This window comes from Pseudoliparis swirei, chromosome 7 (assembly GCF_029220125.1).
Source record: "Pseudoliparis swirei isolate HS2019 ecotype Mariana Trench chromosome 7, NWPU_hadal_v1, whole genome shotgun sequence".
Classification (NCBI taxonomy): Eukaryota; Metazoa; Chordata; class Actinopteri; order Perciformes; family Liparidae; genus Pseudoliparis; species Pseudoliparis swirei.
In genome coordinates, this window is record NC_079394.1 from 8,562,040 (window position 1) to 8,579,470 (window position 17,431).

Here is a 17,431-nt window from a genome sequence, read left to right on the forward strand (position 1 = left end):
TGTTGTGTCTAACAGAGCGCCTGTTCAAAAATCACTACTTCAACGTGTAGAAATGAACGTTACATAAGATGTGGGACAGATTGTTGTCGACAAACTATAATTAATGAGAACAAACTATAAGGACAGATGAATAGTGCAATTTTATGATGAATACAATCACATCTCCCAACACAAACGTTAAAACATAGGAATTAATCAATTTCAACTTTGAAAAAAAGTAGAGAAAAGCAGATACAGCAACAGGAGCGCAGGTGTCGAAGACCAAATGTTATTAAATACTACCTAACGTTACAGTGAAAGGTAGTTTGGAAGATAGTCCTCATAAAAAAAAACCAGAACACAGCTTATCAATACATTTCATATTATTTGCCTCAGCAAGCATTCCCCTCAAAATATGTATTATCCCTTTGGAAATTTAGAACCATACAACAGTGTTTAGAAAAGTTGTTTAATGTGGGAATGAACAACACTAGCTGCAGCAAGATTGTTTACAGACATCTTCCCCTGTAGTATCCTCTACACTGACCTTTTAGTGCAGCTGTACCAGAATTACTCGTTGAATTCATGGTTTGCATTTGATACTTATTATTAGGTATTTATTTACTTTATTACACCATTAAACAATTAGGATGATTTTACAATCATACAACAAATGTAATTAATATATTAACCTCTAGAAACAATTAACTTACGCCCATATCCATGAAACAACCATAACACATTTTGTTTTCAATATGTACCAAATGTAACAGAAAATGAACACATTTGATTGCACTTGCTGTTAGAAGTAGTAACATTTCTGCTTCATTGTACAACTTGCTTTCTTCGTTGATGTGATCCCCTTATTTGACAATAAACCATTCTTCAGTAAGGATTTGCACACACAACATTTTGCATACATACATTATAACATATTACACAACCTCAGCAGAAATATGTTCATTCAAACCCACTTAGTCCTTTACAGCATATTAAACATTGCGTAAGGCTTTTTTTTGTGTGCATACAAATGACTGCAGTCCATGCTAGACAAAACACCTCCATTTATAGCTGAGATTCATGTTTTTAGTGAAGGAACCCAATGTTATACAATTTCAACAAATGTAAGAAACACTGCATATTAGCAAGAGGCAATACAAAAGAAACTGACAACAATTTCCCATGACTTATGAAAAGGATCGATGATTTTTCATCAACTGTTTAGAAATCCCTTGGATGTGTAACCACATCAGTTAATTCATAGATGAGTACCTACTCTCTTACACGGGCAAAAAGAAATAGAAGAACAGTTCATCGCCAGTCTGTTGAGGGACTAATGGTTTGTTTCTGTTACCATAACACTTTTAAAAAATAATGTCAGCCATCATTAAGCAGCAAACAGCCACATATCTTATATAGCGAGGAGGATTACGACTAAATATATTTTAGAGAAAAACTGTTGACCGAAAAGGGGAAAACTGGCCTGACATATTCGTTAAACAGTCCATACTAGACCCTATCTGTATCTATGATAACAAAACTGAAGATTGATGATCGTCTTGGAGAAGCCGTCAGATAAGATGTACCGGTAATTACTTCATTTAAAATAAATAAATGGGACAATAGGATAACAAAAATATAAACAACTGTCAAATAAAGAGGAAATAATAAAGCTATGATATATAAAGTATGACTGAAAAAGCATGCATGTGCTGATGGGAAAATGCCAAATGTTGGCAGCAATTGTTAAGAAAAGAGAGGGAATAAGAGTCTGAAAAGTGCTTTTGTGGATAAAACTCCACTCTCCCTCTTATGGCCTGAAACAAGTTATTATATTATGACTGTTGCTGTTCTGCTTCATTGTTGTTTTTCACAACCATGTTATTTAGTGACGTTGATGATTTGGAGATGTTGTTGTCAATCTCCAGTTCAACCAGTCCCTCCTCTGTGTTTGTCCATGAGCTCATTGACTCATGGACTGTTAGTGTGTTTTCCTCCATCTGCTTTTGGAGGCTGTCCATCTCCTCCCTGAGAAAAAACAAAATATTTCTGGCATTTGGATAGCTGCTCAGCACTTCACAAAAAAAAAAAAAAAAACTTAATGTACATTGAGAATGTTAAAAGGTTCAAGATTGGGAGCATTTTGATTGCTTCTCATTGGCAATGGCCAGCGACACACAGCTATCAGGGATAACATTGCAAACAAAGGCGAAAGTGCTGCCAGAGCTAACAGTGTTTACTCGAGTGAAAGAGAGGCTGGGTACTACGCTTCTGCAACGACAAACAGTCGGGAAGCCGTGATTACATTACATGTCATTTAGCTGACTCTTTTATCCAAAAGAGACTTAAAATAAGTGCATTCGACCGCGAGTACAAACTCAGAACAAACATTTTAAAAAGTAATATTTCTTCAAGAAAGCCGAACAAAAAATAAGTATCATAAATAAGTGCCACTCAAGAGCAAATCTGTTTTTATTTGAAGGTATAGTCAGAAAAGATGTGTTTTTAGTTTCCGATGTAAGATGTGCTGATGACAGTGGGGAGCTTGTTCCACCACTGAGGAGCCAGGAAAGAAAAAAATCTTAATTTTGGCGAGTGATTAGCTCGCAGTGATCAGCTAGCCTCTGTACGAGAACACTGCAGAGATGGGGTTGTGAGCCAACCAGTGGGCACTAAGTCAACAAAGCAAGGAAATGCTTGGATAATAAGACACACCGAGGTAGAGCCACTTCATTATCTGCTCGGGTAGAAATTACACCACTATATTTACATAGCAAATAGTTGTTTACTGCAATATTAATGTTCAGTTTTAATAAGGCTCCTTTCATTAAGTAATTTGAACAAGTTGCTTACTTGAGTTGTCGTAGACAGTTGTGCAGGTTGTTGAGGGGCTCTTTGTTGACTGACGTCGATGGTTTCAGCAACTCATCCAATAGGGAGGCAGGCACTGGGCAGTCTGGGATCTTAACTGGTGTCATTGGGTTGGATGGGCTACCATCACTCTTTAGCTCCATACGCTGCTGCTCCACCATTTCAGGGATGTGTATAGTCTGTTATTTTCAGCAGGCATTTCTTACTTGGAATCATACTTGCATCATTTGTCTCTACAGATTTGTACGGTATGCATTACTCATAGAAATGAATGGGTACACCTCAGCTATTCATATGCGATGACAAATGATGATTTAGTAGTGTACACAACATTTCAAAAGATGCTGTGGCTGGAAATCTTGTGAAAAGCACTCAAATGTTCACAGTGAAATACATGGTGCCTTACCTTCCTGAGACGACTTTGCTTGAGATCCTGTTTTAGTTGCTGGTTCTGCAAAAAGACTGTCTTCATGCTGTTCCTCAGCTCACCCACTTTGGCCTGCAGCATAAACTTGTCCTTCCTGGTGCCGCTCAGATCGTCTTGCACCGACTCCAGCTCAACTTTGATGTTCTGAGACAGAGAGTCATCTTTAGTAACAGTTACTCTGTGCATTTGTAAATACTGAAACACTTTCTTTCTTTTAAACATCTAGTTAAGTAACACGCTCTGTTTCCATCTTTTACAGGTGGAAAGTGAACACTTACCTGCAGAGCTCTCTGTAGGTTGTCTAGCTCCCTGTGCTGACACTGCTCCATCATCTCCAGCTGCTGCTTCTGAGCCTCGATCTCCCTTTGCCTTTGCTCCACCTCCCACTTCAGGTCCTCAACCTGAACGAGTCAAGGTTAGACATCATTGGCACTGAAAATTGTTCTCGCAGGACAATTACAGTAATCTGCAAAATATTTCAGTGTAAGTCGGTCTCTTACTTCTTGGTTAGTGAGGGGCTGCTTGGCCAGTTCCTCGTCGAGTTGTTTCTGGAGGATCTGGAGCTGTGAATGGGCCTCAGCCAGCTCCTCTTGGAACCTGGACACCTCCTGAGAATGCTGCTCATCCTGAGCTCTGCAGAGTAAGACACATCCAATGACAAATGAGTGGTCAGATATAATATATTAGATACAAAAGCAATTTTCCAAAAGTCACTGCATTATTTTAATCAGGCAATGCACATACTGTAGTTTGTGAGATTCACTCTGCAGAGCTTTGACCACGTCCACTTTGGCCTGCAGGTCCTTTTTGATTTCCGACAGCTCCAGCATAGCTGCCCTGTAGTGCCGTCTATTGTGAGCTGCTTCAGCCTTTGCAGCTGCCACCTAAAACACACATCACATCAGTACAATGAAAGCACCCAGGAGAGCCAAGCGCTTCAGAATAGCTACTGGAATTACAATACATACATACCACAATTCCACTTTCTAAATTTAATATTTTCTTAAAAAGACGTCCAACTTTGGCTTGTGCCAAGCAAATTATGTCAAAATATATATTCGAATGACAGACCCTTTGGAATAATTTGAAAGGCAAATTGAAAAAGACGTGCAGTTGGCTTTTCAACTTAAAGGAGAACATGCTGCGTTCGAGAGCTCCCACCTGTTCTTTCAGGCCATGGACTTTGGTTTTCTCTTTTTCCAGTGCAAGCTGAAGCGTTTGAACCACCTGCTTCATTTGCTGGTCCTCATCTTCTTTACGCTTCAGAACAGCTTGTACCTGGAAAAACAATGAATGGGAAACACAGTTTTGTTAAAACAAATGAAAAAGTATGTTTTTTTTGTATTTTTGGCATACAGGTAACAAGACTGTACAAATAAATATATCAATATTATAAGATGCACATTTTTACCTGTAAGTTGAGCTGGACAAGATCTGCCTCTCTCTTAGCTAAGGCAGACTCCAAAATGTTGGAATGTTCCCGCAGTGTATTGTGGGACTGGGCCAATCCATCCAATTTCCCCTTTTCATGTTCAAGCTCCAGTGCTAGCTTCTTGTTGGCATCTTCTAACTTTCGAATCCGCTTCATGAAGCACCGGGACTCTTGAAGCTATGAAATCAATTTACGCCATTAATACAAAGTAACATACATAAAGAGACAAGTGTAAACATACTGCTCATATAGGGTTGTGACATCATTAAGGGAAAAAATACAGGAAGCACATTACATTAGACATATCGAGCAGTTGTTAAAAAAACCTGAACATATTAACACAAAAAGATAATTGTTCACCTCATCCTCAAGCTCCATGACCTTCTCCTGGTAGTCCTCCAGCTCCGTGGAGGTGAGGGTGATCACTTCCTGCAGCTCCTTCTCTAGCATAGTCTTGCTGTTGGCCACAGTCTGTAGCTCTGCCTGCAGAGCCTTAATCTTATCCTGGAAAGCAAATAAAAACAATGCATTTCACTATGTTGCAGTTACTTACAGGTAGTCATCCAGGACTATTCACAATGAAATTAAAAATATATTTATGTTTATAACACGCGAGTTGAGAATAAGGGTAGATAATTGTTTCTTTATGGTAAACTATAGTTAAGCGTTTATAGTACAACCAGCCAACTGCAAAAGAGTACTTCTTAACTTCAAATAGGAATGTAAAATATGACTTATTCGGTTCTCCTCCACAGCGACAACAAAAACATCACTTTAGAAAAACAGGTTTTATAGACCTTGTATCCCAACTACCTTAGGCGTCTTAATGTTTGTAGGAAGAGTGACCCAGATAAGGCAACCTAATTTAAATTTCTAAGGGCCGTAAATTGATAAGAGCCCGCACACTGTAGAATGTTTTGCTCACAAATGTTGGAGCTGTGAATTGTTTAAGTAACTGTAGACGGTTGGGCAGATTTACACAGTACCTGGAAGGCCTGGCTGTTCCCCCCATCCGACACCTGGGCCTTGAGTTTTGCCAGCTCTGCCTCGGCGGTCTCCTTGTCAGTCAGAGCCTCTTGGAGCCTCCTACTCAGGATGCCCACAGCGTTCTCGTAGGCCTTGTGCTTGGCCTTCATGTCCTTCTGAGCACTGGTCAAATCTGTCCCCAGTCGCTTCACGCGCACCTTCTGCTCTCTGATGGCCCTATTGGATGCAGAAATTAAGTTTAAAATGTCCATGGGGAAATCCAGTTCTTCTGACAGCAGAAATAGCAGACAAATATATCTTCAAACTTACATTTCATTTACAGATATCAATAACACACAAACAGCGTAGTGATGCAGCGTAATGGGTGACTGTGGGTCAGTGGTTTGCAGGTCCGTCTTTCAATCAGGGGGTTGGCGGTTCAATCCCCACCCTAGTCGATGTGTCCTTAAGCAAGACACTTAACCCGGAATTGCTCCCTGTAGCTGTGTCGACAGTGTATGAATGTAACATGATTGTAAGTCACTTTGGATAAACGCATCAGCCAAATGAAATGTAATGCAAATGTGTGAACTGCATTTAATGTGTGATTGTGTGCTCTATTTTCTTATTGTTTTTGTCATGTTTATTGTATAGCTTTTAGGATGTTTTAAATATGTTATGTAAAGTGTCTTTGAGTACCTTGAAAAGCACTATATAAATGAAATGCATGAGGATTATTATTTTCAAATTACATGTCAAAAGGATCAGGAATTGTATATTACTCACTTTTTGGCTTCTCCCTCAAATTGCTCCACCTGCTTCCTCAGACCTTCATTCTCTTCTGTGACGGCTGCTAGTTGGCTCTGATCAAACTGTAAAGTCTGGATTGGCAGAACAACAGGATCCTTCACATTACAAGAGGGTTCACACTATACCTGCTGACAACTTTACCCACAACATTTACTATTGAAGTACTTTGTATAGTACATTTGATGTGAAACATTGAACAAATATGTATAATGACCTGGATCTGGTTTTCTAGCTGATCCCTTTCTTCTTGAATGGTTTGCAGATGAGCCTCCATGTGGTTCATCTGACCCTGGACTCTCACCACCTCCTTTGCAAGCCGGGCCTGCTCCAGCTCTGCACTCTGCTTCTCCCCCTGAAAGCTCAGCACCTCCTGCTTCAGGTCCTTCACCTCTGCCAACAGGCGCTTTTTGGTGGACTTGAGCTCATTGATCAACTGGTCTTTGGAGCTGGCGTCCCGACGGTAGGCCTCCACCATCACCTGTTTTGTCAATAACCATGTGTCGAATTAATGAAATGAGCATTTTCTCCTTACATGGAGTGCTTCTCATATTAGTCTTGATTCTGAGGGAGTAGGCCAATTACTTCTCACAACATACTGTAGATACAGTGCAAGAGAGAGCTGCAACATATTAATCCCACACTGCATCCCCTCCAAGCAAACAAAACAAAAAAGAAGTTCCAAAATATCTTTGTGTTGGCTTCTTACATTTAAACACAAATTTAATTAAGAGACAGCAAAACAGTTCAATAAATATTACATGAGACAATCAATGGAAAGCTGTGATGCAGGTGCGTTTTGTTATACAGAGCTTTCAAATTACTTTACAAATGTTTATGTAGGTTCAGAATAGATTGCTGAAAGTGTTTTTTTTGGTGAAATAAGATGAATACTTGAGTCTGAAGGGTGTACAAAAGCAAAAGTCTTGAAATAAATCCAATAAAATTCATATTGCTGTCATTCTGTCAATAAACCCCACCCTCTTTTTGACAGCCTGTCAATGCACAATAAGTAACACCCACCACTGTTCAAACCACTGAGGCGTGTCAACCAGCACTCTTCTGAGATGCCAGCCATCTGGCTCTACAATACATCCTCCCACGACAACACCAGCATCCACTTTAGTCAGCTTGGAGATTTGTTTAAAAAAATACATTTAATAAAAACTTTAATGTATGTCAAGTCTACACAGGTTTCTAAAACCTTTACCAAGGAAGAGAGAACTGTACATTGTGTCACATGCTGTAAGAGCAAGGAGGATGAATTACCTTTTGTTGTTGGAACTGCTCCTTCAGTTTCTGAGTTTGTCTCTTCAGGGAACTATTTTCTTGTTGAAGCGTTTCAATCTGTAAGAAAGCAAAGGACTTTAATTATTCACTACATTGTGGAGGAGGGATAACAACCCAAAAATGGGTTTAAACGCGAGTTGAATTATGTTTAAATTCTTGAATTTGACAGCTTTAGCTAAATGAATGACACTTTAATGACAGAGGTACACAAAGAGGAATTCTGAGAAATACATGGCCATGTCTAACCAAGTCACTCGGAGTTCAGCAATTCTTGCAATGCGTTAAAATAATTGTTGCTCAGCATGGCTGAGACTATTTGTACATAACATATGTAACTTAAGGTGTCCCCACAGAAGTATATGGGAATATATTGATGCCCAAAGGGACACAAGAGAATATGTCACGTTACTTGTAATAATTAAATTTAGCTTGCGGTTATTTTTCAATACCATTCATTTAAATTTCACCTCCCACCTGTATCATACCTGATTGGCTTTGATTTGGACTTCCTGTCTGAGTTGATCCAAGATATCTGAAGCCACCAGAACATCCTCTCCGAGCCGTTCAGCGCCCTCGTCAAGTTGGCTCTTTTCGGACCGGGCTGCCTGCAGCGCTACCTCCAGGACAATCTTCTCGTTTTGGAGGTACTGGATGTTGTCATCCTTGGCGCTGTTCTCTGTCTGCAGCTCAGCCAACTGAGCTTCCAGCTCCAGGTATTGGGCTTCTAGGTGGTTGATGGACTGCTCTTTGGTTTGCAGGCTGTCCTGAGTGGTGGTCAGATGGCGCATCAGCTCCAGATGCTCTTTCTGGAGTGACTGCAGCTGCATGTCCTTCTGGGAAAAGATCAACTTTGCCTAAGAAAGATTGAGTGTGAAAGGTAGTTTAGAGGAGAATACACATTTTACTGAACATACAAGGTGGAAAACAAAAAGGCCATGACTACCTGCTCCAGATCCCTTTCCAGGGTGCTGGCTGTGTTGGCCAATTTAATTAAGCGTTCTCGCTCATCCTCAAACTCATCCAGTTTTTGCTGCAGATCATCTTCCACCATGTTCTTTGCATCCTGGATCTGCTTATAATCAGCTTCCTGGGTCAGCATGTCAGTCTAAATCACAGAGTAAAATGTTACCAACAATATCTTACACCAATTAAAACAATAAGATAACATTTTAGTTGCATCTGTTATCCAATATCCTGGACTGTAAAATGTCCTTAAAAAAAGGTATGGGTTATTTCCCAAGTGGATATATAGACCTTAAAAACCTCATGCTAGCGTATTCACAAAGATGTTGGAGAATATACCTCAATGTTCTGCAGCTGAACAGCAATACGCTCTTTTTCTTTGATAGAGCGGTGTTGGGATTCCGTGAGTTGGTGGGAGAGAGTCACATTCTCCAGTTTAAAATGTTCCAGAGTACCAATCTGAGTCATCTGTCCAGCCTGGGAGACACAAAAACAGATACAAGGTTGTGCGTCATGTCAAATCTTGTCTGACAAATGTCGAGCCATGATCGAAAACCAACTGCATTAGCATCAACCTTACCTGCATGGTGGCCATTTCGCTTTGCAGTCGTACTCTGGCCTCCTGGGCAAGAGCTAGCTGCTGCTGGTACCACTGTCTGAGCTGCTGAAGCGATTGAATTTCAGCCTGAGAAGTCTTCATTCGGCTCTGAAGGGTGCTGCGCTCCAGCTGGATCTGTTGAAGCTGGCTCTGAAGACCACCCAACTGCTGTCGCAACTCTTGGACTGCAAAAGTCACAACAGCAAAACATGTATTTCATGAGTTTGGATATGCAAACTAGTAGTCTCGGTGGTAATTAAGTCAAAGCACAATTAAAAATGTTGTTCATTTATTGTTACGCTCAGTTTTCTAGGTCTCACACACCTGTAATATCTCTGGAAGTAACAGTGTTTTGCATCTTCTCCACCTTCCCCATCAGCCTTTTGTACTGGTCTTCAGCCACCTTCAGGTCATTGCTTAGAGAAGTCAGACTGGCATTCTTGCCCTCCAGACTGCCCTGGAGATCCACCATGGCCTTCTCTAGCTGGTTGCAGTTTTTCCGCAGTGTGCCGACCTCTGCAGTGAGGACATTCTGCTTCTCCTGGCTGACCTGAGCGTCCTCTGTTTTAGCTTGCAGTCGAGCATTCACTGTAGCGAGCTGGGCCTGAAGCTCCGTCCTCTCTTTGAGAGCCTGGATAAAAAGGACAGTGAAGTCAGCTCTTAAGCAAAATTATTCTTGGTTTCCAGTATTAAGTCATCTGGGCGGGTAAATTAACAATCATTAGGTTACATTTGATCTTTTTGGAGGCTGTGATGCTGCATGAACTGGCAGTCAATAAAAGACAAACATGAACATGGTGCACAGCATATTACAGTTTTAACAGACTTGTAATTACCACTGTTTATGCAAACAAACTAGCACTGTTAGCATATTTAGGTTTAACACTTTGGTGACTGAAAAAACAGATACTAGATACAAATAATACACTTTCATGGTTTTCATGTTATTTTGTCCATTTCTGTAAAAGGAACGGAAATACGAGTACGAAAATCAAAAGTATATTACCTGATTGGCCTCAGATGACAAAGATTCCAGCTGACCCTCCAGTCTCATTTTCTCTTTTAAAACCTGCAGCATATCATCATGGCCCATCACTGAACTCTCCAAAGAAACACTGCAAGAAATGTAATAAATTTAGTGCATAAATTAGGGAAATAGTTCACCGATTTGAACAATTCACATAACCAATTATTTGTTTTAAGTAAACAACTAAAATTCCAAATGTGTAAATTCCAGCAATCGGTGAGAACTGCAACATTGGCTTTAATTTGGCTGCAAACAAAATGTTTAAATACAAGAATTATCGATTGTAGTAATTTTTTTCCCTTCCATATCTGATGTTGACAAATACCTGCTAGAGAAACTGTCTCTGCGGCTTTGAGGCTCCCCCATCCCTTCTCTGTCCTGTTCGCGCTCAAGCTCGAGCAGGTGCTGCTCTTCACTCGCTACCTGCAGCACCTCCTGCAGGGAGGGGAACTGGCCCATGGCCTCAGGGGCAATCTCCCTACCCTCCACCGTGTAGGGCCCCTGCTGCCTTTGCACTGCTGCGGAGAGCATCCCGTATGTGGCCCTGGTCGACACACTGCTGTAAGACGAGCTGTCACTGTCGTTGCCGTCGTTCCCTGGCTTCGCCCCCGATTCACTGCCGTTGATTTCTGACGCATTGTCCCCAATTTGGAGTGAAGCACCAGGCTGTGCTTCCGTCTCACAGGTGCTGCCCTCCGACATCACACTGACCGCAGACAAAGTGGACACAGAGCTAAGGGTGGACTGGTGGGAGCTCATGGTGTTGTCTGCTGCCCCAACTCTACCTGCACCCCAACTTGCACCATCACTCCCAGGAGACTGGTAGTCGGCCAAGGAGTGGATGTTGCTCGGGCGGGGTGATCTGGGCTTTTTGTCCTTAGAAGGGGGAATTCCCAAGCTACCCACTTTGGGACCACGGGGGACAGTGGTCCTCATGAAGGAATACTCTGTGGTCATGGCAAGAGTGTTGGCCCTGGGCAGACCCTCAGGATGCAGCATGAGCTCTGGATCCAGAGTGCTGAATGGCCTGTTCTTGGGGGTGGTGCGGTGAGACTAGAATGAAAAAGAAATGAAACATGGTACTGCCATCCTGATCAAATTGAACACAAGGTTGCTCAGCTTGAAATACACAGTATAACATATCAAATTAGAAATGGCAATGACAAACTATAAAGAATGGAGCAAAACATGCACCAATGCTGAACATTTCTCCAAAGTGAAAAGATGTGGCCTCTATGTCTCTTAAAACTGTTGATCTTCTGGCTGAGAATGAGCCCAAACACACAAGTTGAATGGCACATATACAGGCTCAAATAGATAGTTGTCGTGGTAGAAATTTCATGTAAACATAATGCTGCTGAAACAGTTTTTTGGAAACATTAGGACTGTGAGGTGAAATAGAAGAAGAGCTGGTGCTGTCAATAACCTGACAGTTACTCCAATAACTCACACTCTCTTTATGTCTCTGAACTCTGTACTGTTTGAGTTGGTCCTCCAGACGTCGACGAGCATCCAGGCGAATCTTCTCCTCATTCTCCATCTCCAATGATGGCTTCTGGTTTGCTAAAAAGAAAGTATGTTAGGCCCCAACAAAGAATGATCCCGATCATCACATACTGCAAAACTACACTACAGTTCTTTATTTATACGAGACCTAGTTTTATGACTGTACACATTTTAATACTAACAATTTGGCTTCAAAGTAAAAACCTGTACACTGTTTCTTGTAAAGAAGTTCTGTCCTCACTACTCGCAGAGCAATAGTAAACAAATTATTCAAATGGTCACACCCATATATTTAAACAGTGCCCCATGTTGTATCACTGACTCCATTTGCTTGGTTAGTGTATGCGGATATGAACAACGTTAAGTCAGTCATGACTGCAACAGCAAATATAGATAATATTGCAATGAGTTAAATGATGGCATCTATAAATGCATTTACCAGATTGTACATTCAGTCATATTCATGTGACATCAAAAGAGATGGCGTAGGATTCTTCATAGGCTGCTAAAAATATTTTGTGTGGGAGATATGTGAATCGAAACTAAAATCACCATAGTTTGTGCCAAGACTAAAAATATTACATTTCAAAACTGCAAAAAAGAGATGACATACAAGAGGGATTAGTACCAAAACACAGCCATTAGTGCAAATAGTGTTCCAAACGAAGCACTCACACCAAATTCTAATCAAACAATCAAAAGCAATCGGTGCAAATTGCAGAAAGGGGATGGAGTCAAACTAAAAAAAAGAAAGTCTCACTGAATCATTCCAAATTATATAATGCGCAGAAAGGGAAGTTAAAATGGATGTGTACATACGCCAAAAAAGCAAAATCCACTTCACAGCAAAATGAGGTTAAAATACAGGGGGCAGTCACTCCACATATATTTATGCTTACACAAATCAGTCTCCTGCAAAGGCATACTGAGTCTGAGCGACTGCAATGAATCACCCGTGTGAACCGTGATCTCGGCCCTAGCCCCCTCAGACCTCTCTATCACCATGGGTGGAAAAGCAGCCAAACCTGGGGAGGGCTCTTGGGTCTGGGAGTTGACCGGGGAGCTGGTGCTCTGGGGAGGGGCTGCCAGAGACAAGGACCCATTTATATGGGTGTTCCCTGCAGCACTAAAGTCCTCGGCCAGTCCGTTTCCATTTGGCATCACTTCTGAACTGAAAGGTTCTGAAAGAGAAGTGAGAAGAGAAGCTCTAAGGAATTTGACAATTAGTCTTGATAAGCTCTTGTGGACTATAATACACAGGTGTTTCCACCTGGCAAGCTGGCTGGGCAACTGTCAAAATACAATAGCTTTCAAAAGGTTTGCTTGAGACAAGAATGCAGCATGCGGTGCAGTTAGAGCTCATCTTGCAAGACAAACCAATCTCAAGGCCCTGACAACCTATTTTCCTTATCAGCCATATACAATGGGACGTTAAGTCACATTTGAAACAGTTTTGGTTATTTTACATGATACTAGTCTGTGCTGTTTTGTCTGTGCTGTTCTCATTGCTTTGAAATGGGAAGGGCTGTATAAATATCACATATGCATGTCCACCAATTAGAATGTAGATCAAAATCTGTTAACAGTTGTGGGATCGTTTGCTTATCTTACCACAGTGAAACCAATCTGATCAAACCACACCCACACAATGCACAGCAAAATAGTTAAGCTTTTTGAGAAAACATTCAAACTACTATGAAACTGACTACCTACAATAACTTAAAGAAATATTATCACGACAACATTGTTTAAAACAAACAAATCCAGCACAGAAGTCATTAGAAATTATTTTTGGCCTGCAAGTAGGGGCGGTTATGTCAATTCTAAGAAAAATAAACTTTGTGTCATCAACTGTCAGGATATCGGTCTCTGCTGCATTGACTTTCACTTCCCCCCCCCCCCAAAAAAATATATTTTTAGTGATTTTCATATCGACTTGTTTATTCTTCTCCTAATCCACCGTAGACTACAAGTATATTTGCGGCTTTAAGATGACAAACAGAGTTCAATTTAGCTATTTAACACAGTTTAAAGAGCCATGTAACACAGAGTAGTAGAAGGCCTCGGGCCTTGTAGGAACCACCAAAACAGGTCCTGCATTGCAAAATACAAGTGTCACCAGTAAAATGCCTCAAGGGGAAAAAACGTCGCTGATAATACAGTATTGTGGCCTGTAACAGCAGTTTCATATAAATCTTCCCCGTACAAGGACAGTCATTTATGCAAGAACATATTATAGCCAGGTCCAAACACAAAATTATTTCTAGCCTTTGACATCCTTGTGATTTTGATGAGGGGAGAGGCAGTTAGTGCTCACCATTATGAATAAACTCTTTTGCATGTTGCGTCTTATCCGGCACTTGTTTCAATTGCATGTCACCTTCCACTTTGGATTTTATAAGATGGTCTTCTTGAGCCTCCATTGGAGCTGCTTCTGATTGATTACTATCCATTTCCTTGAGGAAACTGAACAGTCACAATGTTGCTGGTACCGCTGAGGAAAGAACCTCTCACAAAACCATCTTCTGAGGAGGCAGGCCAGCTGGGAGCACGTCAGTGTCCAGGAACACTTCTGATGACAGACGGCACTAAAGACATAAAACATTCAATATGGCACATTATAAAAACTCAAAAATACATCACAGAAGAAGTTGTAATGCCATCTGTTTTAGACAATATGGATGTTATGCAACAACACAATTCAAACATAAGCTAGAGTCAAAGGTTAACAAGCTGATGGGCAGTTAAGTAGATTGCGTCACTTTAAATATAGAAAAAACTAACAAGTAACATTTAAATCCTTTACTTAGACACAGACACCACAAACTCCGTTCACCAATATGTCAAGCCAAAACAAGACAGTTTCACGTTTGTCTTTTTTATCGGCTCCAGTTGAAACTGTTTAAATTAAATCTGTAGAGGCTGTTGATGATTCACGCGTGACGTTACGCCTCGACCAGCAGGCGTTTAAATCCCAAACTGTCATACTTCCACTTTTGTTTTATGGTGAGAGCTGCGACTGCTGCTCCGACACACGTTTTCCAAATTGGCACACACAACTAAAGATAAATAAAAGCCATGTTTACAAATTCTGTTCATTTGGCAAAAGGCAAGGCCCGACCGGTTTGCATTCGTGGATTTGAATAAGCGTCATGCGGCCATCTCTTTAACAGCAGCGGTCGACCTCAAGTCCGATGACAGGGTTGCTATTCAACACGTCTGCGATTTAACGTCACACAATCATCGCGTGTGTATTAGATTGATGATAACTATTGATTGCGAGCCGGTGTTGCTAAGCTAGCTATCAGACGGTGGCGGAGTTACTTCCTCGCAGGTTCACACCGTCTTGCTAAAGTCACAATTTCAGAAGCAACAACGACAACGACACAGCCCCTGATAAACGTGGCGTACCATTGCCCTCGTGGGTTGATTTGATTTAGTCAAACTCTCCAGACAAAGGATACACGAGCGAGACAGCAGCTAGCAAGCTAACCGATATGTGCTGCCGAACCTATCAAGCTAAATCTGCTTACTCGCTAATGCGCGCTAGAAGGTATTTCCCAAATCTCTTAAAATCAATTCACACATCACCGACTGTCGCGCAAGTGTGTTAGAAAACTCCCATGAGTTAATTAGAAAGTGACAATTTCAGCAAGCGTATCAAAAGACAGTACCTGCTCACCCTTTTGCGAGCTTCGCCGTTCACTACGTGGCTGTTTGGTTTCCGTCCCTAATCTGTCCGACGGGAAACACAGGGCACGCGACACATCTGGAAGAAGAAGAGATGTGGCGTGTCTGTCGCTCACAATGTTTGGGTTTTTGAATGCAATACAAATATATGTGTATTATTTGAGATAATTTGATCGCAAATGCATATTGAAATGTCTGTATATGAAGGATAATGGGACGGTGACTTCTGGTAAATCTGGCGGATGTGGTCCCTACGGTGATTGTCGGTCCTGTTCAGAGAGCTGCGCCCTACTTTTTTAGCAGTGGTCCTGCAGCTAACCTGCTAGTGCAGGTGCCACCACTGCCAAAAGCTGTAAATGCCGGTTTGAGCTGAGCCTGCCGCAATACGTTGCACATAATATAAGGATTGCATTAATATGCGCATCATTCGGCTGTGTAATGCCAACGCATACAAGTGCCGCACTACAGTTTAGTTTTGTTGTCTAATCACATTGTGTATGAGGGTCGACACATAATGGACTGTTTGGGTGAAACAACAATGCTCCTAACTTTTGTTTTTCCATATGTGAAATAAGAAAGCAAGTCTGAACTGAATTGAATGTGTGTCCATGGGGAACACGTTTATAGCCTCCACTAACACCATCTAATGCTGCCAGACACCTGCAGACAACACACAACGATGAGGTGTAAAGTGGTTGGCTCTATATTCCTATTTGATCAGTCTCCAGTCTAATTACATAGTTAAACTAGTTAGATTGAACTATTCATCTTTGAATGCAAAAAATCGTAAACCTATAAAGTTCAGGGTTCATCTTCTTTTTAATGAATGAGTGAAATATTTAAACTTTCTTACTTTGGTGCCATCTAGCGACAGCATCAACAATGACACTCTTTAGACAAAAGACCGACACACAATAGGGTGAAAACAACACAACCTCACCAATTTCTCTCATAATCGTTTTATTTTTCTTCCACCCAAAGCGTGAGTCGGTAGAATAATATAAAATATGCTAAACCTTTTTAGGAATGAACGTTTCCAATGTTGCCAATGTATCTCCTTCTTTTGGATAAATATGAGTCTTTATACATTATTGTGTAACAGTTACTATAATTGATGTGTTTACTCTTTTAGACTGCATTGCCCGTGTTCAATATAATTGTGAAAGACGGACAAAATAATTGTAAATTCATACGTATGAGAACAATAGCTAATACTATATATAGGATACTATACGAATACTACAATCACACATTGCTAAATGTGCGAGGTAAGCATAACAATAAAACATGTTACTCTCCTGTATCTAGTAGGCTCAATTGGAAGAAGGAAGGCATTTAGGCAATATAATTATAACAGCTATACATAATGATATAAGTGTATGGTCGTCATTAATTGCACTGGCTAGAGATCCAGTCGTAAATTAACATATTGTCGCGTTATTTTAAAAATAAATGTGATAAACACAAAGGTAAAGTCCCTCTAAAGTCAAGAAGAGGGGAGTTTTTATCTGGGGACCATCGCCCATGAGCGATGGAAGCGCGCTCCCGATACTTCAGGTGAATGAGAGGGAAGCAGAGGAGCGGGACACGGTTCACTGTGCGTCGCGCTAAAAAGGAACAATTAGAGGAAAATGAGTGGTGTTACGTCGCTTGGTGCCCATGCTTTTATGACAACGTACCTACTCTTCGTGATGGGATGCGTTGCACAGAAAGTAAGTTGACATTTGTTGACAATACGCTGACAATAATGCACAAGCTTTACCTCCAGCCTGGTGCAGTAGCGTGCGCACATGTATGGAGAATCAAGCCGAGAACTCCGTTCGTAAATCGCGATATTCAACACTGTTTGCTCCTCGGCAAACATTGTGACCCCGA

General features: G+C 41.1%; 1 protein-coding gene across 4 annotated transcripts; it reads right to left on the reverse strand.

Annotated features, from left to right (window-relative positions):
* Positions 1 to 121: 121 nt before the first annotated feature.
* golga3 (golgin A3) lies at positions 122 to 15,615 on the reverse strand. Of its 4 annotated transcripts, none has more exons than XM_056419074.1 (24): positions 15,541 to 15,615; positions 14,184 to 14,454; positions 12,892 to 13,047; positions 11,811 to 11,923; positions 10,686 to 11,413; positions 10,340 to 10,448; positions 9,658 to 9,964; positions 9,316 to 9,518; positions 9,075 to 9,212; positions 8,716 to 8,877; positions 8,258 to 8,626; positions 7,752 to 7,829; positions 6,700 to 6,963; positions 6,462 to 6,556; positions 5,696 to 5,912; positions 5,070 to 5,213; positions 4,689 to 4,886; positions 4,439 to 4,555; positions 4,022 to 4,161; positions 3,778 to 3,910; positions 3,556 to 3,678; positions 3,257 to 3,421; positions 2,833 to 3,029; positions 122 to 2,007 (listed from the first exon to the last, which is right to left on the reverse strand). In XM_056419074.1, exons 2-24 carry the CDS (start codon positions 14,317 to 14,319, stop codon positions 1,815 to 1,817), a joined length of 4,485 nt encoding a protein of 1,494 aa, XP_056275049.1. In that variant the 5' UTR covers positions 14,320 to 14,454; positions 15,541 to 15,615; the 3' UTR covers positions 122 to 1,814. The 4 variants fall into 4 exon arrangements, with proteins under 4 accessions (XP_056275049.1, XP_056275047.1, XP_056275045.1 ...); XM_056419072.1 differs by having other exon boundaries at positions 2,833 to 2,999; positions 12,766 to 13,047; XM_056419070.1 differs by having other exon boundaries at positions 12,766 to 13,047.
* Between the last annotated feature and the right edge of the window lie 1,816 nt (positions 15,616 to 17,431).